Genomic DNA, 23,137 nt, shown 5'->3' with positions numbered 1-23,137 from the left:
TTTTTCCTGAGGATTCATAATGAACGAAGAGATCAAGACTCAGATTCCGTTCTCCCAAACGAAAGATCCTAAGCAAGATCTCCAACTCCTTGAGCCGTACAATTATGTCTTACAAGTGCCGGGGAAGAGGGTTCGGCAATCCTTGCTTTTGGCATTCAACCATTGGTTACAAGTGGAGGATAAGCACTTGGAACAGATTGGCAAGATCATTCAATTGCTCCATAACGCCAGCCTGCTTTTAGATGACATCCAGGACAATTCAGTATTGCGTCGAGGCATTCCCGTGGCTCACAAGATCTTTGGTGTGCCAAGCACCATCAACTCCGCCAATTATGTCATGTTCATCGCTCTGGAGCACATCCAAGCCTTGGGCAAGCCGGAAGCAGTTCAAGTGTTCACGGAACAAATGCTGGAACTTCATCGAGGACAAGGCATGGACATTTATTGGCGAGACAACCATCTCTGTCCGACGGAGGACGAGTACAAACAGATGACGATTCGGAAAACAGGTCAGTTCTATCAAGAGAGGAGGTACAGAGATTGTCATTTGAGCAATTCATTGCTTCCCGACGAGAGAGAGATTGCCTTTCTCGTACAGTGTGACTTGAAAGTCTTGGGCCAACTTTATTCGTTTCAGTCCATTGATTTCAATGGCCACTTTTTGATCATTTGTCCATTCTTTTTAGACATGACGGCCTTTGGTTTTTTGGTGTTGCTGATTGTTGTAGAACATTAGACCCTTAACGAGATAAATGTCGACACATGAATTTATGCAAGTTGTCTCTTTGATAATTTAAATGTAAGAAACGAACTGTCAAGTCAATCCGGAAACAAAATAAAGATTATTTATGCTATATCTTGGCCATGATTTGCTCTTTTTTAGACCCTATCTTTTTATGACTTCTTAAGAGTAGGGTTTAAAACTACGATATGTAAATAAATAAATACACAGGAAACATAAATGCGCCAAAAACTTACTTGTCACAGTGTACTTTACCTTTGTGTAGCCATCTCACACCAAAGACCAAAGTAGAGTCTCTATTGACACTTAAAAAGACCATGCTGGTTTTTTTTTTATTTTGTTGAGATTTCCTTTCGACCAATCAAGTCGCAAGAAATGAATTGTCATTCAGCTCAATGCAATGTATGTACGCATGCATCCCCATGTTATCGAGTCGATCTTAGGTCTTGTCTTGTGTGGGGCATATGACCACTTTACTAAATGGCTTGCCAAGAAGATTTGCTTTCTTTTCATGGTGGTGGTAATGCCTAACATTTACACTCATATTGATGCCATAAAAAAACCAACGCAAAGATGTACATTGTTGGTCATAAAGACACTATGTTAGAACCAGTCCCATTTAATGTCAGACGAGTTCGCACGTCTCCGACCCTATCAAAAGGTTTCTCGTTGGATGAAACCAATTAAGTCTGTGGGCAATTCTCAGCTCACAACTTGACAGGATTTGGCAGCCATGCTTTCCTCCCCATTGACGAGCTCAATCCTCATATCAGTTCAAGTTTTTGAGCTGACCTAAACGGAGGTCTATACTCCATTTTGATCGCTCTCTTAACGTGATTGAAAGTCCAATTCCTGTTCCATGATTAAGTAGAAGTCCCTTTGAAGTACGATTTCAAAGTCTTCAAAGAGAGAGAGAGAGAAAAGATTCCAGGGGTTTAGGCCAGGCATTGATTGTCCTGTATGAGCCATTGGAGTGGAAATATCGGTTGCATTGACTTTCTTTGTTGGAAATCCCATATCGAGGTTGCATGCCGAAGACATCCAATTCATACAACTCCAATCATTGTAGGAGGCTTGTTCAATCTGGCCGTCGGTCTGATGCAATTGTTCTCCAAGCACGCTTTGAAATCGGATTTCACCAAGCTCAGTGAACTCTTCGGACTCTTTTATCAAGTGCGGGATGATTACGCCAACCTTCAAGTGGATGAGTACACCAAGAATAAAAGCTTCGCCGAGGATCTGACCGAAGGCAAATTTAGTTTTCCCATCATTCATGCCATCAAGTAAGGCTCGAGTCGTTGGGTCTGATTAGATCTTGAGAATCCAGCTTCATCTTCATTTCCATTTCAGTGCCAATGGAAGTGATCATAAAGTACTGCAGATCCTGAAGCAACGAACCAGTGAGGAGTCGGTGAAGAAGTATTGCATACAATTACTGGAAACGGCTGGAAGTTTCCAATACACCCGAGATTACATGGAGAAACTTCGATCAGAAATTTTGGAGGAAATCCAGATTCTGGGTGGAAATCCCAAATTTGAAATGATCCTCCAAGAACTGGATCTGAATTTGGAACCAAAAAGAACTCTGCACAAGAATACGGCTACATGAATGATATATGATGTCCTTGACTTCTTTTTTAGCATGATTTGTTATTACCTTTTATGTGATCTCCTTTTGCATTGTGATTCTACCAAAGACCAGGCTCTTTTTCCAATAAACGACCTTTTATTTAAAACCCTGAGGCTGAAGAGTTCATCAAATATGGTTTCATTATAGAGTAATACGTTCTCAATGTCTGGAATGGAACCTGCTTTTTGAAAACTCAATTCCCTCGACAAGTTTCAGATGTCAAGAAGGCTGATTTTTTTTCTTCCCTGTCAGAGCAGAAGACTATATTAGATTGAATCCAGTCTAACTTCCAAGCAACGAAAAACCCTCCCATGCTTCGGTTTTTCTGATCGAGGAACCCAGGGAACCTCATTTTTGAGTAAATTCCTTACGGACTAGGTCTTGCTCGTTATTAAAAAGATAGCCTTTCCCCTTTTTAGCCTCATCTGGCAGGATAAAGAACAGATGTCATTTGTATTTGTGGGGTTTCCAAGCTCAAAGCATTGGCAATAAAGACAGCCAAAATTTAAAAACAATGGAAAAACTTAGAACAATGGAAATTGGTCATGCATTTGTACTCGAACCGGTATAACTGTTGACGTCGAAAAGTACGACATTTCGAGGGAATTCCGCCGAGTGTTTTTTCATTCCGGGAACTACAAATTCCCCTGCCTCTCTAGCCTTGCCAAGCTACTGGAAATTGGTCATCGTGCAAACAAAGACGGGCTTTGAAGCTCGCATTTATAAGCAACTAACAAGCAACAGGGTAGGTTACATACGCTTTATGTTGTTCTGGTCATTGCGCATAATTTCAGGAATAATGCTTTGGAATGCCTCAAGAAATATTCCAGCTTTAGTCAAAGCGATTATTTCATGTCTTCCATGGCACCAAACTGGGTCATGTGCAATACAATCTGACGGGGGCATTTTTTTGTGATGCATCAGGGGGGCTTGCTTAAAACGCAACACTGGCCGGATATGAATGTGGTTGGCAAATCCTCCTGGTTTTTTTTGGTGTCCTAGCCCCTCAATGCGATGGTTGAGCGGTTGTGTCCTCCATTTAAAGTCGTTCGTCTCGCGGAGAGGAGTGTTCAGTAGATGACATTCAATGAAAGTGTGCAGACGTGAAAGGAATACTCTGGCCAGTAAAGAGCTCTTGCAACACCCCCGTTCGTTGGGAGCGCTCTGTTCTATTGCACTACCTACCCGAGGGGTACAGTATCCCTCCAGTCCCGGACACTCACTCTGTGGTGTGTGTGGTGTGGCTGGCAAGTGAGTGTGGAAGTGTAGTCTGTAGCCCGTAAAATTCCCCGCTTTGAAGTGCTGCTCTGCGTACGTAAGCTCTATCGGAAATCTCAACCAGCTGCGTCGTCCAGGGATGGTTGCGGTGAGCGACGATGGTTTTGTCGTCAGTCAAATTTGAGATCCAACAGCTGCCATTGATTCCAGAAAAGTAACCTTGTACACTAGTGATTCTCGTCGTAGAAACGAGGAAGTAATTTCCGCCTGAGTCAAGAACGTGATCTTGGAAAGAAACTGAGATCAGTGTCGTTTGGTGAGGCAACAACATAAAACAACCCCTGAAAATTGTTGGAAGAAAGATAGAAATAAAAAGGAGAAGAAGAAGAAGAAGAAAAGAACCACCATCTTGGAAAGTGGAGACGTCATGAATTCTTTTCAAAGTCTGATTCTGCTCCTGGGCCTTGTTGCCGCCGTTCGTGGTGTCGCGGTAAATACCGAATGTCTAGGGAACCATGAAGACCATTTCTTAGAGGACCCCGTGCCTGAAGAGATCAAGGTTATTCTTGACGATGGCGAAAGAGCGTTTGGGGTCAATTTGATCAAATCACTCTTCCATGACTTCAATACGACTGGTATTCACAAGAATATTTTCATCTCACCTGCCAGCATCTACCAAACCTTGATGCTGGCCTACTTTGGCGCCAAAGACCAGACGGAGAGTGAGTTGGCCAAAACGTTGGGCTTCGAAGGTCAAGTGGAAAGAGCGGATGTCATCAAAAACTATCTGTTCGAGAGGGCGTTCCAGGCCATCCGAGAGCGAGATCCCAACCTGGGATACACGCTCACCCACGCCAATAAGTTCTACTTTGACCGCACTCTACCATTGAATGAATGTCTGCAATTGGTTCTGCAAGCTGAATTGGAGGCCTTGGACTTTGCTCAGCCAGAGAAGGCTCGGTCGGTCATTAACCAGTGGGTGTCCCAAAAGACCCATGACAAGATCCCCAAGCTTCTGCCCGCTGGATCCTTGGACAATACCCGAGTGGCTCTGGTGAATGCCGCCTACTTCAAGGGACAATGGGTCTCCAAATTTGAGGCCGAGCAAACCAAAACCAACAACTTTTTTGTCCGTCGAGACAAGATTACCATGACCGAATTCATGGAGCAAAAGGGCAAGTTCAACTACTACACCTCGGAAGAGCTTCGATCCCACGTGCTCGAAATGCCCTACAACGGGGATGAAGTGTCCATGGTTGTCATCCTCCCTCCATTTGAAGACGATAGTTTGTACCAAACTGTTTCAAGACTCACTCCCAAGAGCCTCCGAGGCGTCATGGCCGAAGTCAAGTCGGGTTTCTACCAAGTGGACGATCTCACGGTCAAGCTGCCCAAGTTCAAGATCGAGCAAGAGTTTCAGCTGGAGGATACTCTGGCCAAATTGGGTCTGGAGACCATTTTCGGCGGGGATTCGAACCTAAGTGGGTTCCTCTCGGATAAGGCCGGCGAAGATGTGGCTGATGTGACCCTCTCCAAAGCCATCCACAAGTCCTTCATCGAAGTCAATGAGGAAGGCAGTGAGGCCGCGGCTGCCACGGCCTTGTTCGAGTTCCGATCGGCCAGGCCATTGTTTCACACTGAGTTCATCGCCGATCATCCCTTCATTTTCCTCATCTATGACAAGCCCACGGACACCGTGTTGTTCTTCGGCATGTATCAAGATCCAAAGAAATAATAGTCTTACGTCTTACTTTGCTCTCGTTTCACTTTCATGGAGTTATGACTTCTGTACTGGCACTTTCATTAAGAAAGGAACAGGCATGACTTGTGTATTTGTATATTTATTATGAAAGATGTTCCCTGAGAAGAAAAATATATACACTCTTTCTACGAATTCTATAACGGCGTCGACACAGTGACCCGCAGTTTTTAGGCTAGGAATATTGCACTAAAAGTCGGTTTTAGGGGTTAGGGGTTGGGGGGCGGGTAAGGGGGGGGGGATGAAAAAACACTACGAAGCGTAACCCTCGTATACAAGGGGCTGTTCCATGGTTGGACCTCGAACGGAGGTGGTGATCCACAGATCATCCGTGTGGATGTAGTTCCCGGACCCTTCCAAGTCTCCGATGATGGTGGCTCCTGGGATCGATGGGTTCTTGACCCAAGCGGGTAGAGTAGAATCGAATTCGACAATGTGAGGTGGGATCTTTTGACTAATTGGAAAACTGAGCAAGTACTGAAGGTGTTTGATATATTTTATGGCCAATCTGGAAAAAATTGAAGAAAAAAAACTCAGAAGTGAGTAGTGCACCTCATGCGTCTTCATTATCCCTCGAATTTCACGACAAGAACAAGTGTTCCAAAGTTGATCATCATTGTTCTTAAACCGTGAAAGTGGATCTTTTGAGCCAACAGAAAATGGCAGACTTGGCAAAAGAAACCTGACTCAAAAGGCGAGAAAAATGGAAGTTTGCCAGAGAAAATCGACGAAGTTTCTTCAACATTGACGAGTAAGAGCGAAGCTTATGCTCCTTGGATTAAGCTTTGAAGGCCCAAGAAATGACTGGTTTGCCACCAAACCCTCCGAAAAAAGGAGTGGCCCATTATTACAATGCATCTTGCTCCTAGATACCTGGTCTAATATTCAGAAGGATCGCCGGCCCACTGATCTTGAATACGTCATGCTCACCTTAAAGACTCGATTTTCGAGAGGCGTTTTCCGGGTGGTTTGCAGAATGGGAGTCTTTTCCGAAGCAACTCAAACGACTTGTTCATGTCCTTCATTCGAGCTCGTTCTCTGTCACAAGCGGAGCGCTTGTATTGTTCTGGAATTTAACACGCATATATTAAAGGAAAGGGGTCCAAAATTGGAGCGGTGGGCATCCCAGACCAGCTTGGTGGTTCAAATGTATTGCCACTGGTCTATCACCTTCAACGAATGATGTAGAGGCTTGAGCCATCAGAAGTGTTCCATTTCTCGTGGATGGAGCCTCTGCTTAACAAACCGTGTTCTTTCATGGCTGGTTGGTGTTCTTTTCTTTGCCACAAGTTATGACAAATGCTATATGTGGCTTTGCAATCAAGACCCTACCCTTGTGTTACTATGTCCGAACTACAGACGAGCTAGAATCAGCCACCACGAACTTCTAGAAACATGGACTGTAAACGAACGGACTTGCCGCCCAATCGGCCTGTTCTTGGTGAGAGCAACTCCGAGCCACTTTTTGAGACATTGTGATTAAGTAAGAATTTTAGATCTACTCAATTATAGGCAAGTTATTCTATCGCAATTGGTGTTACGTTGGATCGTTTCAAAGCTCTGCTGTCAAAAGCGGGTATTTAGCTGACCAAGAAAATACAATGATTATTACATAACTTTGACCACGTTTCCAGAGTACCCTAAGCATGATTTTGATTCCAAATTTGGTCAAGTTCATCTAATGGACAATATCTTTTGATCTGAAATTTTCCCTTCCGTCCGCAGTCCACATTTCTAGAAGTCCGTCCACCGACTTATGTTCTTTGTCAATCAACAGACTCTTGAAGAACCCTTGGAACGTAAGCCATGGCACAAAGCTCTACACTCCGTCAAGAATTTGATGCCACCTTGAAGGGCTGAAGGTATTACGAATTTTGATATGTCTGAATCCAAAAGTTAGTGGTCCCTAAAGATGGCACTAGTATTCATTGTTAAACAAATCGTATGCAGGCATGCATTTTAAAACATGCTGTTTTTTGGGGGAGTGCTTCAAGTCTGTGAACTGGGCCTGCTTTTGAAGAGGGAAAACCTTCTATCTGATTATACTTGTTTACATGCAAGGCCAATGGGTCAAATTTGATGTTGGCCAGGGGTCAGTCAAAATCTAATTATGCAATGAGAATGAGATGGACGGATCAACTAGTAGCTTATACCACTTTCAGGGCATATCGACTGGATGGTGATGCAGTGGAATGAATTACCATATTTTTCTCGTAGGGACTACTACGTCAACCCACGACCAAACCAGTCCATCAAGGGGAAAAATGCCTTCTTGCAGTAAAGCTACAAATAGGCAGCAAAGCGATTTTCTTTTCGATGAGGACGGCTGTCACTCTGTCAAGAACATAAAAAAGGTCTTTTACATACTTCTCGACGGAAAACCTTCGTCGGACGTTTAGAACTTGAGAGGTGCGCCATTCATTATGGACATGAACACTCTCCGATATGTAACGAAGTTGCCCTTTTTTCCAACTCAAAAGCCTAGTGGTGGTGAGGCATGGCTAAGCTTTTATATTCCAGAGTTTTCAGGTCTATAATCTGGACCAAGGAGAATGAGATTGCGCCTAATTTTGCGAGATCCGCAAGTTGGAATGAGCAAATTTTGACTTACCACGCTTCACCTCATCATCAAAGCGATTGGCTCCTGTTTTCCCTGAAAAATGAAAAAAAAGAGCTAGGGTGCGTCGAATGAAAGGCTTTCATGTTGGGCCAGAGCTGCAGAATGATGTGCCCTTTTTCCCCCTTTGGGAGTGAGAGAAAAGAAAATATTGTGTGAGAACTAGCTGAAGGTCCGGTTTCTGTCAGGAGGACACAGAGCAGAACTGCTTGGCAGCTTTGAAAGTGAAAGAAAATTCATTGTGCCGGAGTCTTTGGTGAGCGCTCTCATGGGAGGACTAGCAGAGTCAAAAAGGCAACGACTTTGTTCTGAACTCACAGGCCACACTCCTCACCTGTTCCTTTGCTTTTCCGGCCTCGCTGAGGAACTCGCTGAATCAAGATGCAATGGTTGTCGGTATTCGGATGCATGGGCGGTCCTGGCCAGACCATGGAAGAGGCCTCAGGCGGGTTGCCTAAATCAGGTCTCAAACTGTATTGAGCGGGCCCCTGGCCTAATCCAGTCATGTCTTCGCCATAGAGATCAGAGGAGGAGCTGGCGTATTGTGGGTCGTACGGGTGACCCGAGAGGCCCTGGGCTTCAATGGGCGACGGCCGGTCCTCGTGGTTGTAGTAGTTCCAAGGAAGGTAGGAATGCTCTCCTTCCGAGTGATGAGGCGGCTGAGATTGGAGGTCGAGTGTGCCCATGGAGGTGGTGGGTTGGGCTGCATCCAAGTCGGCATAGACCTTAGCGTGGGCAGCACTCGGGGACAGAACATCTTCACCTTGCATGGATGTGGGGACGGTCAGCTCCGTGAATGTCGGGGCCCCGTCCTCTTTCCGTCGTTGATCCTCGGCTTGATCAGAACTGGAGTGCAAGATCTTGTTGAAACTGGGCAGCTTCGTGGCCGTTTCGTTGATAATGGCCATTTGACGGGCTTCCTCGTCCTCGTCGAGGGCGTGCCCAATCACCGGGTATCGAACCACCCGACCATCGGGCTGGGTGGTCTCTAGCACAGAGCCCATTCCGGGGATCTCCTTGATCTCGCCTTTCCCGGGTGGAAAGTAGATGACCTCCGTGGCTCCATCAGGCATGGAGACCAAGGCCGTGGCCTCTTCCGCGGGGAGCTCCTCATTCCTTTGAACATGGGCCACACCATCCACGGACAGGGGCCTGGAACCGCTTGGATCAGGAAGTTCCCGTGGCAAGTCGTAGTCGTGGACTGTCGTATCAGCTGTTTGAACCGTATTCACAACGTCGGTGGCTTCATTGTCGTAGATGAAAGGTGAGGCGGTCCGTCTGGATTTTGCATCTGTGAATCGCACACAAACCGACATAGAGACAAATTTCAATTGGAAACACCTGATCCACAACACATCAAGTAGTTCCAATGAGCAGTCAACTTACCCGGGCTTTCCTTGAGCGCTCTTGGGTCCGTGGTGGTCGTGGTGGGGGTGGTGGTGTTGGTCGAAATCCTTCTTTTGACCAGTTTTCTCATCGTGCCACGGATTGACTTGATTCACGGAGCGTTTACAATGTGAAAAGGTTACCTCTATCTCCCTCTGATTTGGGGACCTCGACCTGATCCTTTTGGCCCCTTGAACGAGATGTGACACTTGTTCTCCGAATTGTGAGCTCTCGGTTGGTGCTCCTCGGTTAATGGGACCTTTTAAAGTGACACATGTTCAAACAGAGAAAATATCACCGACTGCTCACTCCATCCACCTCTGCTAGAACATGCAACAATATCCGAGAGGATTGGGATTTTCTCGTCCCCTGGCTTCAAAGGAGCGTGTGCTTTCACCAGTCTGCTACTAGCGACCACTGGTGTGATACTGAATTGATGGATGGCAAATCATCCCATCCCATATGCATCTATTTGCCTCATAGGTGCTTGGAGGGCCAGGGGTTGGATGGATCAAGTACCTGTGACTCCTTTCAATAGCCAACCAAAACGGGAGTTCCGCTCGCTCGCTTGCTCGTTGATCGATGGATGATTCCCTCCACAAGGTGGTACTTGACGAGGGCTGGGGCGGAGGCACATGATCTTCCCATGGGATAAACCCTCATTCAACAGGTTCTCCATGATGAACGAAAAGGGGTCAATCAGCCAGGGATGTTTGCCCTGTCTCCTTGTCTTGATTGCGATCTCGGAAATCGATTGACGTCAAGAGGAAGTATACGTAGTACAGGAAGAGAATACAAATACTCAGCAACAGTGAGGGCTCAGCTCAGAGGAGAGCGAAAACTCGGGGAAAAGGAGCTTGGATTTCTGAAATCCGGTCGTCCGGGAAATCGGAATTTCCTCGTTTGACACCAACCTGGCTTTGGCTCTAACTCATAATTCGAGGTAGATCAGATACAGTAAGTACTACTTTGTATTTGGAATCATTCTATCACCTGCTTCGTGTCACTCATTACCCAGCCGTCCTCTACATATGCACACACCATTACGTGGAAGTGAAGGAAAAGCAGGTGGGCTCTTTGCTCATCATTTTTCGCTCCCTTCTCCTAGATCCTCCGTTAGGTTGAGGTACAACCCCAACTTTGAATGGATCCTCCGTTATTTATAAAAACAAGTTTTTGTGTTTGCATCTCTCGGTTGTTTGTTAGTCATATTTGGTCATGTTGGTCAAAAAAGACGATCCACAAATTGGTACTACATGCTTTCAAAACCAATATGTATTCGGTCATTGGTTTACCACCTTAAGTTGAAAGTGTTGAAGCATGATGGCACGGCCTAGCTCGAGAAGTTTTTGCGAAATTCCACTTCCGCTAAACCTAACCATGATTTAGCTATTTCATTTTCGTCTAACAAGCATGTTGACCTCACCTGACCTTACTAAAGCTCGAAGAAACTTAGATTAAAAAGGCTACTGGACGGCGCCTAAGTTGAAAATGGTAGAAATCTTCACCGACAAGGTTGGCGTCGAGGACGGATCAGCGTCGTCCACAGTAGAAGCTTTTTGATCTCCTTATCGTTCTTCCCCACCTTGGCGAGGTCAACGACAACATCACTCTGAACTTGGCATGGGTGGCGTCAACATGCTTGGGGAAAATGGAAATGGTTGGATCATGGTCAGCGGAAGCAGAAATTGAATTTTGAAAAAGCTGCTCAAAATAGACCACGGCCATATTTCGAATTTTTCAACCCCTGCTGCAAAGCCAATACCTGAAACCATGAAGCAAACGCGTTTTGATTTTGAAAGCATCTCGTAAATGTACTAAACTTTCAAGTCTATTTCAGCACATATGACAGAAACAAAACGCAGGACAGTTTCAAAACAAGACACGTGGCACTAGTGCTGCCAAAAGGAAAGCCAATTCGACTCACACAAAGAGGTCACATTTACTGCATGTTGAGACCAAAAAACCCTTGTGCCATACGTTGGGAGGAAACCATTTCCCACCCACATCAAGCCTGGTTCTCGTAATTATACGCCAAGAATAAGATCACTCTGAATGGATGGATGGATGGGCGATAAGTTGAGTCAGCATCAGTGCCACGAGAAAGAGACACACAGATTGTACCGCTTCACTTCTCCAAGTCATAGGGACCGCCAGGACCACTTTCCTGCCGAAATGCCGAAACCGCACGTTCACAGAAGTACGTAGAGGGCATCAAATTAGCACTAAGATCGGTCTCCGGAAGCCAAGAGCCCACTGAGCTCGGTGCTTGGCGGCTGGGGTGGGTTCCGGGTGGAGGGCCAAATGTAGCTCCATCGCCAATAGCGTTCCGGCAAGTACACGCGCAACATGAGGATCGACCAAAAGATCACGAAGCCCATGAGACCCAAGAGCAAATAGGCCACGAAGCAATTGCACTCGAAGGCAAAACATTTGAAAGTGTCGGAGCGGTGGTGATTGTGGTGCCGATGGTGGTGGTGAGGATGGCGGTGGTTCGAGCCCGGTGGAAGCGATGTGGAGCCCGACGCACCTGAAAGGTCCACCACGGTTCCATTTTTGAGGCGAGGATGATGACCACTGAGCTTTTCGTCCAAGATGGGCGGGATCTGGGGATGAACGAACATCGTGTTTGAGGCTGTTTCATTGGCTCAACGACAAAACAATGAGCCAACTACGTACGGGCATTTGGTTTCGAAAGTCAGGTGTTGATAGTTGACAAACATAGTATTTGTACGTCTATGTATATGACCAAGTCATTGTTTTTGGGTGCATTCATGCTGACAAGTGAACCCTATTTGGGTGTTCCATGGGGCTCATTAGGCTCTATGTGAATGCTCCAAAGAGACACATTGACATCATGCTACCACGGCTCTTTCTTTTAGCTCATTCCCTTGGAAAAAAGTGACCTTGGAGGATGGTCACATTTACGTACGTAGTGAGGCCCCTTCTATTGGGTACTCTAACAACACACCAAAAGGATCGGGCTCGATATGGGCGGTCCTTTATGGAAGAGATTTTTGTAATCCCTTCAAAATGTCGCTTGGTCAAAAAGGTTAGATTCAATACCAACTCGGATTCGTCGCCCAATCCCCAACTCATAACTCGTAGACATCTTTTTGCCACCTTGGAGTTGGAACGCTTAGAAATGTTCCAAAACGTCAAGAAAAATGCCAAAAAGCCAGGACCAACTCACTTACTCACTCACCATCGTTAACTCCATACAGTATACATACTCATGTTACCGTTTCCTGAACCAGCCAGGACGGAGAAACTTTGCTTCAGAGTCCATCAGTGAAGCGAGACGAAAAAGATCTGAACATGGTCGTCTCCGAAATCCCCGAGGCCCCATTTTCTGTGCTAGTTCCAATAATTTTCGCCCGGTTCTTGTCAAGAAGACACAGCCTTGAGCTTTCCAGTTGTTCGCCACAAACAGAACCAAGGCATAATGTTCCATTACTAGGTCGGAAAAGGGGGAAAATTCCGCATCCTTGGGGTTGAACTGAGTCGTTTTTCACGGTATGGTCCAATATGAGACCACCAATACCTACATGGATGATGTGTGATAGAACATTGAGTTTCCCTCATCGTGAAAGGAAACTTTGAAAGGCTTGTTTCTTGTTTACAGTAGAGTTTGTGCACTAAGAAGGACAAGAATCACAAATTGATCTACCTCTCAGGGAGGTTCGGCGAGTCAAATCAATTGCCTTGCTTTTTTCCATTAAAAAGCAAAGGGTTGGGGGTTCGAGGGCAGCAAATGGCACCAAATCTGTTTCCAAAATGCCGATAACACTTGGGAAGAGGCAATATCCCAACGTTGAATTGCTTTCAAGCCAAAACCAATAATCCCCCGAGAGCAAACGCTCGTACCAGTAACTTACCTAGAAGGTACTGTACTACTCTTATACGTACAGTACGCTGTGAATGTAGGGAGGACACAGTGGGGATAGACCTACTATACAGCTGTTGAACACCACGAAAGCATCTCATTCTCTTTCTTTTTCTTTCTCTAGCTCAATGGGAGTCTGATTCACTTTTCAGGTTTCGCCAATCCATCCTCATACACGTGACCTTCAGACAGGTTCTAAATGTCCATATCACCATCGTCTATGTACTATTTATCACATATTAGGTAGTAAGTACAGTACATTAGGCACTTCATGGAAAAGATTTGGGCGTTGTCCTTCCTTTTGATGAATTTCATCACGCACATCGAGGCTAACGTGGAACAGGGATCAGTATTTGGTGGGACAGGGATGCCAAATTCACAACTTATGCTTAATTTATTTCAACTGGTATGTCATTTTAGAACCATGCACGACTGAAAAGCAGACTAGTAATGTCCTTGTTGGTTTTCGGAAGTACAAACAAAGTTGGCCTATCCGTTTGCGTAGAAAAAGTGGTGCCTTTCTCTGGCCCATTACTCAAGTTCTCAAGAGCAGGAATGCGACATTTCATTTTGAACTTGGGTTGCCCACACACATTCTGGGAATTTCTCCAATGCTCTGAGATCAAATCGTCTTGGATGGATAATCTTTTTGTCACGCCCGTCGGTCACCATACGTACTAGATATAGGCAGTGGTTGCTGGCTTTCTTGAAGTCTGACGTTCAGATCAGATCAACATTCGCACTTTAAAGCTCATCAAATTAAGCTTGGAACTGACACTGAAATCCAGCTTCCCCTGCCAAGAAATCTAAATGCTGAAGAACTGTTAACGTAGACTGCTTTTCATTTACTAAATTTACGCAACTGGTACGGATATATTCCAACAATTTCAAGCAAAGCTTAACATAATTTGATTAACTTATTTAAAATGTAAAAAAAAAATCAGTTGGGAGAGTATTCGTAATTTTTGAAAAATGATTGGCAAATGAAAATTCAAGTGAAACGCTGGTGATTTGATGGTGATTGCTTGGGCCGTCACTGCCAATGGACGTCAAAATAAGTATTGAAAAATAAAAGTTGAGAGAACACTATTCTGAGAGTTTTTTTTGCATCAAAAAGCTTCTGACAATACTTTGAGAGCAGGTTTCAAATTAGAGAAATCTTCTTTATGTTCTCAATATTTCCAATGGAAAGCATGCTACTTGGTGTCAAAAAACTATTCTCCTATTAATGGCATTTTAAATCAATTACAAAAATAGTACTTGTGCTTAAAAAATAATCCTCTTCCCAATTCGTCTTGTTCCTTTTCCTTTTACTTCTCAAACTCTTTATCGTGAGTCAAACCAATCAATGAATTCATTTAAAGGTGCGCTGGAAGAAATCATATGCACTCAATGATCAAGCCAGTTTTTAGCATTCAACACTTGAGTAGAATCATCGTTTGAAACGACGGCTTCGGTTAAGTAAATTCTGAAAAAAAACTAGATCCCACTTCACCAAGTGTTTTTTGGTTTGGAAGTGCATCACGAATGTTTGAAGCTTGACACGTGATTTTTGGACCCGACGCAGGATATTCCAAAGAGGAGGGAATCTTCAAAGTGATTTGATTACATCAAAAGAAGGACTTATCTTTTCCCCAGGGTTTTTTGAACCGATGGCCTTTGGTGGCCAACATGTTCCACTCATTGGCCTGGGCGCGTTATATGCAGTACACAAGAGAAAGTTCCGTATGCCCAAGATTGTTTTTATCGGTCTATACAAATTGTATATTGCATTTGACCAAGTCTTATTCCAAGGATTGAAAGACCCTCAAACAACTGCTTATGTAAAATATAATGGGTCAAATACGTACTCGTAGCTTGGGTTTTTGTCTGAACTGGAATAAAAGCAGGCTACCTAAGAAGATAGAGAAGTCTTGTTTAAGAGGTTATAAATAAGACTGACTTGACTGAATGAAAAGCTTTCCCCATGTCCATAAATCAAAAGACTAAAAAAAATCAATCGATGAATTTGCGCTGTGTCCCAAGAGTTGCAAAAATTGTCATTTGTCCCGAAAGTTTCAGGTAAATATGCGAAACTAGATAAGAATGGTCATTTTGCGGAGACGACAATGCAGGTCATTATTTACTTTGATGTAAACGTATCAACATTTGTCGCAAAACGCATTTTTTCATCTTACCTACGCCATTGATAAGAAAGGGCCCATTACAGCATCAACTTGGATAAGGCAGCCACCTTTAACTTGTTACATGTAGGTATCCTTGGCTCAGACAAGGATGAAAGCAAAGGGCGGTTGGGTCTTTAGATACTGGACACTAACACACTAAACGTCCAAGGCAATTGACTTGATTGAGAGGCCCTTGGTCGAACCTTATCTTGAGACAAACACCAAGGGCAAAACGGGTAATTGAGTTGTAGCTTCTAAATAGTGTACATACACTCATGATGAGGAATGGCCACATGAGGGATAAGGTGGCGTTGTACAATATCTGCTGTACACCAGTACATCATGTTCTTAGAGGCTGATCTATCATCATTGTAACCCGACTGAGACTCAACAGTTATTGAAGGAAATGAAAGATTCACTTTTCCTCAAGAGAAGTGCCATCACCCAATTTTTCTCACAAGTACAAGAATTTGCACCAAGGCGATTAGCTCTCAAAATCAAAAGATACTTATTTTACAAGTTTATTGGGCAAAGTCGTAAGGTGCTTTGGGGGGAAAATAGATTTCACAGGAACTTGCCTGTGATTGACTAAAACTAAACTATACAACGAGCATGTGAATGCAAGCAATAATTTAAATTTCTTCTATAGAAATGTGCATGAAATACAATAATGATATGAGGCATGATATTTTTTCACTGAAGTCTGGCATAACGATTATGAAAGCTGCGTTTTCCGACAGTTTGCAAATTCTTGGTGATGGGTCTGAACGTTCAATGATTCTTTCTTGTAAGAGTTAGATAGTGGGCAAATATGCATGGACGTCGCACGAACCAGTAAGTGATAAAGCGTGTCCGATAATCAGAGAAAAACACGAACCTATAAAAGTGTTTGCTTCCAAAAAGGTGGAACCAATTCCTTTGAGAATCGAGGAGGAAAAATGATGGGATGGACAACAGAAAAAAGGAAAATGCATTTTCGTTGAAAATGCTCCAGGGTAGACTGATGTCAAATGTTGATTCACTGAACAATTTTTATCACATTTTCCGTGAAATATCTTGCGTAACTACTTTGCCTAATTACCGAAAAAACATATTCTGGTCAGTTATTTTTTTCTCTCCAGACAATAAAGCTAACCAATCAACTCTCGTCACTTGCATTCGGATCACATAATGGGATGACCCACGGAAAAAGGAAAAAAAAACATTGTCCTTGAAAATATTACTGGCTAGTCTGAAAACGTACGTAAACGTTTATGGTACGGAAGCCGTTTATCGTAGCCACTAGTCAAAAAATACCTATCTATCTTATGCACAGAGGTTGTCCTATCATCTCATCTTATCAAAAGTTGCGTTCATCATATGCATATGCCTAGCTAAACATATACATGTATATGAACAGTCAGCAGAGTCCTATTCTGGAGGCGTGGTACTCGAGGAAAAAAGATGAATACCATATTCACCATCATTGATAAGGATAAGGATCCATACTCTAAGATTGACATCAATGGCCATTAAGAAACGCGACTCAGATTTAGGTCAATTTTTGATTGGACTTGGTTCGGGTCCGTCTATGTATTTGGTAAGCAAAGCACATTTGTCTGATTTGGGTGTTTACTTAAAATTGAGCGACCTCATGTGCGTGGATCAAAACTCGACCAAAGCTAAGTTGCTACTAGTGTTTCGAACCGGAACGTCAGCTTTTTAGCGTCAAGGGCCTGGGCTAGGGCTCCCATTACGTGCAAATTGGGAGCCCTACTGAAGGTTCTTCTGGCCAAAGAGCTGATTTTCAGGTTCGAAACCCACCACTAGTACATAGTGGCAACTAGTGATGGGGTCAAATAAATTTCCAAAATCAGGATTGGCAGAAAGCTAGGAAAGTCAAAGAACCAGCCGTTTCCATCGTAAGCTAAAAGGTTAGGTTTGACCAAAAAGGCAATCCGGATTTGACCGAAAAAAAATCAGGGTTACTTTTTGGGACTAACTAACGGGTTTCCGTTATTCCGCTAATGATGCTATATGCCGCTGAAAATGTAAATTTGTAGCCCTAGTCGCAACCTCCCGTGATTATTTATTTGATCCCATCAGTAGTTGCCACCCATTCGTTACGCCAACTGAACTCAGGACGAAGATTGAACCGGTTTAGCCATCCTTGGACGATATCACCAATGGAAGGAGACAAACTAAATTTTCACCCCAATCAACTGCGTAAATTAATTTTCCCTCACAGGTGAATGAATGGCCTTTGTTGACAAAGAAACTCCGTCTGAGGGAGATTGAATTCGGTAAATTGGAATGAAATATGTTTTTCTTGTATTCTTTTGCCCAATTATGGTAATTGATCTCATGACTCAAAGAAGAAGTATGTAGATGTCAAATGAAGTGAACGCATCATTAAGTGTGCTTTTATGAAACATATTTGATCATACCTATCCTGCATATTCCTTGATTGACTCGAAGTGAGCATATCAAGTAATTCTAAGTCAACGTTGTTCACAGGCGTTTCATGGGTCTATTTAGTTAGAAGGGCGCTCAGAAGATTCATAAAAGCAATTAGGACCCCGAAATATCGCTCGAATCGTCCAACCATGACAAGATCCTTAAAGCAGGAAGCAATCTGCCTTGAATCGGTTTATCACATACGTACTTTTGATAACTGTAGCTTGATCTACAAGTATGAAACCATTCAAAGGAACTGTAATGCTAAACTCGTGAGTCTAATGGTTGCTCCCATGCTAAACCTGCTCCAATATCGATCTTCAATTGCTAGATTCAACATATTAGTTCAGGTACCAGTATGTTAAAGACCTTTTTAGAAGTCAGGGGAGATATATGATAGCAATATTACCGAAACTTAAATATTGCATGAGAAGTTGGACTTTCTTTCGTTCCCAGCACATAGTGTATTTGACCCACCGATAGCGATACCGTAGTTCAGTGGGATCGAACTGTTGAAAGAAGGCTCCGATTATACAAGAGTTCGGGATATCATGACGAGGTTTCAAGATGTTTAATGCTTCCTTTTTCGGCTGATCTTAGACAAACGATATATTTTCACTCAACATGTACATACGAAGAGGACCATTTTAGCGCAGATGTTACAAAAAAGAAGAAAAAACTTGCATCGAAGAGGCAATGTATACAGATGAGTTTTTCTTTGCCAGACTAGAATCCATTTGTCAAATAGGTATGTGCTTAAAAGAGCGTCCTTGACGTAAGCCATATCTAGGAGAGATTTAAGTCAGGGAAAAAGATAATATCGAATTTTCGTCTAGAAGGAGAACATTATTCTAAACGAACTATGAAACGTTTGGAATGAACCGATTGAAAAATCATTATTTTGTAAACCGCGCCAATCCTCTACTGAAAATGTATTTATTGACATCAACCTTCAGCTTAAGTTTTCAAATTATATAAAGTAGTTTTTGTCAAGTCAGAAAAATGGAATGAAACAGCATTATGATCCAATGCTGACGTTTGATATTTTAGGTCTTTCTCGGATTATTTTGATTGGTCAAAAAAGACACGTTTTTTTTCTCACCATTTTTCATGCACTTACATATTATGTATTAATACGTTGATTTGTATTTATTGCATTTCTCACCGTGTTGACTCAAAAATTGAGTTTTTTTTCCATTTTTTTTAAGTTAGAAAAGGGCTCAAATTTTTCAAGGTTTGGCCATTTCAGTATTTTCGCTTCTTATTGTTCCATTTATGACCCTGGAACGGGTTAATTAACTATTTGACAACCAAAATTCCACTGTTCTTGTTCATAACGACCATAAAGTTGTTTTCGGGTAACAACTAAGCCTGGTTGAAATCATATCGTCGAAAAAGATTCTTTTAGAAAAGTGGATCTTCCCTTTATCTTGAGCCACTATAATTCTACTATAGTGGCTAAACCTTTATCAATGTTTTTATGCTTTTTTGCTTCCTGTTAGTTTTGCTCTTTCATTATCTTGTTTGTGATTCTGAAAAAAGTAAAAGCCATAGTTATCCACTACTATTTCTGTTTTCATTTTTTGATCTTTTTTTTTTTTTGCAAATTCCAAGTGCATTCTTTGAGTAACGCGACTGATTACGCTGAATGTTGTTGTCCTCATTCATCTAATAAAAAGCTATACTTGGTCGAATAAAGTACTCATCAAAACGAGCCATATTTGGCCGGCCCATCAATTTTCCAGTAAGTTTTTCTTCCCTTGTTTGAGTTACTTCTTAAGACTTTGTCAACAGTTGTTCCAATTCCAATCAGTCCCAAACTTGGAGAGGCTCATCATATTCTTTCCAACCCCATCTCGCAACTTCCCTTACCAACCTAATGCACAAACCATTCACGTGGGTCGAAGTAAGAAGAAAGTGGCATGTGTACGTACATACCTACAACAAGTAGGTTTCCCGTGGGCATGCACACAATGTACAAAAATATCAAGGGGATTAGTTTTGGACGGAGAGGCCCGTTTTTATGTAAGTTGGAAGTTCACTTTCAGATGGGATTTGTGGGTATTACAGTACCAGTGTACGTACACCCGCCGTAAAGTAGAAGGGCTGACTGTCTGGCCTTGTGCCCTGTGCCCTGAGTACTACTCGGTGGTTGTGCTGGTTGTGGTGGTTCGTTCATTGGTCGAAACAAAACGACCGACCATCAAAGGCCATTTCACGAGATCCTGGGAATTTATTTGCATGCCACCAAAGGCGGTGGAGGGAATGTTTGGTGTGTCCACAAATGATAACTGCCATCTATCTAAACCTAGCAAACGAGTCCCTAACCCTCCCCACCAACCCACCAAGTCAGGCTTATGGCTTTCAATGACCAAAGGCACTACTTGCTTGGTGGTACACCTTTTTTGTCCACAGTCGCAGAAACTTTTTTTTTCTAGGCAAGGATTGATTACAGCTCTTCCGTGGGCCTCGATCTATTTGGATTAAACCACCCTAAAGTTAAATCCATCGTCATTTTTGTCCACATGTACAGTTGCACTTTTCTCCTTATTCACTGTATGTAAGACAAAAATAGGTCGGGGAATGGTGTTAGGGAAATGGTGAAGAGAACAACATCCTCATTGTCCATTTCACTTTTTTGAGCCGAGGATGAACCCAATGTGATAAATGAGCTTTTGTGTGGCTCTTTCTCGTATTGCATTAGCTGATTGGTCGGATGAGGTTTATCTTAAGCTGCTTTGAGTGGTGGAAGAAAATGAAAATGTTTGCTTCGCTCAATTGTCAAAATAAGGATTCCTTGGCGATTGGGTTGGCACCGGTCCCGTGAAGGAATTCCCCCGAGGTTTTTTTTGACCTTAAAAGTTTAGTTGTATCCAAAGAATCTAACGAAGCACAAGAGAATCTCAACTATTCCTAAGCGTTCAACATCGTTCCAAGACTCAAAGCAAGAATTCGCCACGACGGATGGTCAAAGGCTATTCTCTAGATACAGAATACGTTGGATCGTCTATTACCTATATACGTAGTAGTACTATAGTAGTAGTAGTAGTGGTGGTTGTAGTGGTGGTGTTCCGTTGCATAGATTTGTAGATTTGGTCAAGGGATTGATGGATGCACTTACTTTGTTCTTCTCGGAATTGATCAGATTGGGCGGAGGTCGGATGGATGCTCCCCCGGATGAGGGACCGCCACGATGACTAGAATGTCTTCTCGATCCTCCTATTGACAAGGCCATGATGATTGTCTTGGATCATAATTGGAATGACGGTGACCACTGACCACTGGCTGGTAACTTGATGATTATCAAGACCATGAAAGGATTCCAATGTTCATCGTTGACTCTGACTCTCTCCCACGAACACAAAGCCAATCGATGCTGAGGACGACTTTCTTGTCGTCGGACGACCATCCATCGGTCTCGCATTCGTCTCTTGATTCAAATCATCTGGTACCACCACTGAGGATGAGATGAGCCACCAGCCTCGTGCTCGTGCTCCTCGTTTGGCCTTCCAGTCATACCTGGCCACACGGTGTGATGTGCCATCTGATTTTATTCAGAATGGAACGAAGCACCGAACGCGCTACCAAACACCACTGGAGACGTGAGCAATGATGAGGGAGCAATTGAGTTGGAATGAATAATTCCGATCTGGTTTTGGATCCAGATGGGACTCGACTTCCGAGGAGGGCACACTTTCAACTGACAAGTTGTCTGCTCGAAGGCGGTCTCTACGCCTCAAAAGGCGCCTTCCGCTCTTTGAGAACCTCGTTTTGGGGGAGGGAAAGGAGAGGGAAGGGCGGGAGGGAGGGAGGGAGGCCCGGCCCTCTGGGATTCTCGTCATCTTCTCTCTTTCTCTTTCTCACTTGGGCTTTGTCAAAAGAGGATCCGCTCGTTGGATGATGAGCACTCCTGATCCCCGGATACAAAAAATATCCGAGCTTCTCTTCAGCAGCGATCGCTGCTGTTGCGTGATGGTCCACCACGTGGGCATTTAATCTCCACTCAAGAGAATCGACCCGCCAGAAAAAGGGGCCCTTTAATGGATTCATGCCGATTGAATGGCCCACTGTTGCTCATTGACTCGACCATAGTCGTTCTTTATACAGAGGAGGCCAAACAAACTCGTGCTTCCTTCACCAGACCATTGGTGGTCCTGACCTTTATCAGTCGTCGTACGTACATTTGGAACTGGCGTTTCTCAAATTCACGTTGAGAGGTGAGTCTAAGTCTCGTGTCTAGTGTGGGTAATGGCTCCACGTGTCTATATTTTTGGTGGATTTTATGTTCAGAGAAGTATTTTTGGCACGAAGAAAAAGAGTTAATGGCTCCATGGTATTATATTTTTGTGGATTTTATGTGCAGAAAAGTATTTTTGGCACGAAGAAAAAAGAGTTAATGGCTCCATGGTATTATATTTTTGTGGATTTTATGTGCAGAAAAGTATCTTTGACCCAAAGAAAAAGAGAGTTAAGACAAGACCTCTTGAGATAAATTTCTGAGAACTACCATGAAATCAAATTTTTGAAGCAATGTAAGTCAATATTTCTATGAATCCACCCTTGTCAATGAAGAAGTTCTTCCTAAAATATTTGACATTTCTATTGGTGGTTACGGCTCACTTTGAGGCATAACTAATACTTTTTGGCATTTATATTGAAATGAAGCATCATTCGTTTTTGGGAAGGCAATCTGCATTTTCATTGGCCAACAAAGGTTTTCGCAGTCAACATTCGCTGATTCGGGAGCGTCCAAAAAATGTGGCTGACATTGGTGGTGTGATATTATCAAACATCTCACAAAAGAAAATTCGTCCCAAACCTCTTCCATTATTCGATCAATGTGAACAAGTTCAATAATCAAATAAACCCTGTAATTGAGAAAATGCACTAAAAACAAGGCAAGCAAACTGACAGTCACGGGTTTTGCGCCAAGTGATATTCATGGCTCCCAAGTCCCGGCAACATCAGCTCCAAGCCAGATTTGGCTCCTTCAGCAGTAGCTAACTTTATAATTGGAGGCGGGATCGGAATGGGCTTCTGACGTTTTTTCTTTTGTCGCTTTCGGTTGATCCTTTCAAGTTTGGTGGTGGCTTGTTGACCATAGAGATCCTTCACCACTTCGCCGTTGTCCTCATCTTCCTCGTCGTCATTGGTGTCCAACTCCTGTTCGTTGTGAATGATCAAATTGGACTCACGATGCTCCCCTGACTTTGAAATGAACTTCACGGTGGACTCCTGAAGGACAAATCATCATTCGTTGAATATTAAATTGCTGAACTATTGTTTTTTTCTTGGTAC

At 43.4% G+C, this 23,137-nt stretch overlaps 4 protein-coding genes across 5 annotated transcripts in view; 2 read left to right on the top strand and 2 right to left on the bottom strand.

Annotated features, from left to right (window-relative positions):
- The first annotated feature begins 19 nt into the window (after positions 1-19).
- On the top strand, positions 20-2,484 carry LOC131883089 (terpene synthase-like). Its single transcript, XM_059230434.1, has 3 exons — positions 20-509; positions 1,812-2,025; positions 2,093-2,484. Exons 1-3 carry the CDS (start codon positions 20-22, stop codon positions 2,349-2,351), a joined length of 963 nt encoding a protein of 320 aa, XP_059086417.1. The 3' UTR covers positions 2,352-2,484.
- Positions 2,485-3,301: 817 nt separating this feature from the next.
- On the top strand, positions 3,302-5,484 carry LOC131883079 (leukocyte elastase inhibitor-like). The gene has a single exon (XM_059230421.1). It carries the CDS (start codon positions 4,018-4,020, stop codon positions 5,323-5,325), a length of 1,308 nt encoding a protein of 435 aa, XP_059086404.1. The 5' UTR covers positions 3,302-4,017; the 3' UTR covers positions 5,326-5,484.
- Positions 5,414-10,975, bottom strand: LOC131883077 (uncharacterized). 2 transcript variants are annotated; one of them, XM_059230416.1, is made up of 5 exons: positions 9,353-10,975; positions 8,301-9,257; positions 7,961-8,002; positions 6,280-6,415; positions 5,414-5,857 (listed from the first exon to the last, which is right to left on the bottom strand). In XM_059230416.1, exons 1-5 carry the CDS (start codon positions 9,441-9,443, stop codon positions 5,602-5,604), a joined length of 1,482 nt encoding a protein of 493 aa, XP_059086399.1. In that variant the 5' UTR covers positions 9,444-10,975; the 3' UTR covers positions 5,414-5,601. The 2 variants fall into 2 exon arrangements, with proteins under 2 accessions (XP_059086399.1, XP_059086400.1); XM_059230417.1 differs by having other exon boundaries at positions 7,964-8,002.
- Positions 10,976-22,753: 11,778 nt separating this feature from the next.
- Positions 22,754-23,137, bottom strand: part of LOC131884065 (uncharacterized) — a 2,809-nt gene continuing 2,425 nt past the window's right edge. Inside the window, exon 3 of the mRNA XM_059231702.1 lies at positions 22,754-23,074. Within this exon, the coding sequence (XP_059087685.1) occupies positions 22,754-23,074 (321 nt within the window). The remainder of the gene's footprint in view (positions 23,075-23,137) is intronic.

Source organism: Tigriopus californicus, chromosome 7 (genome assembly GCF_007210705.1).
Source record: "Tigriopus californicus strain San Diego chromosome 7, Tcal_SD_v2.1, whole genome shotgun sequence".
Lineage (NCBI taxonomy): Eukaryota > Metazoa > Arthropoda > Copepoda > Harpacticoida > Harpacticidae > Tigriopus > Tigriopus californicus.
Note: the sequence above shows the minus strand (reverse complement) of the source record. Positions and strands in the feature narration are given on the sequence as shown.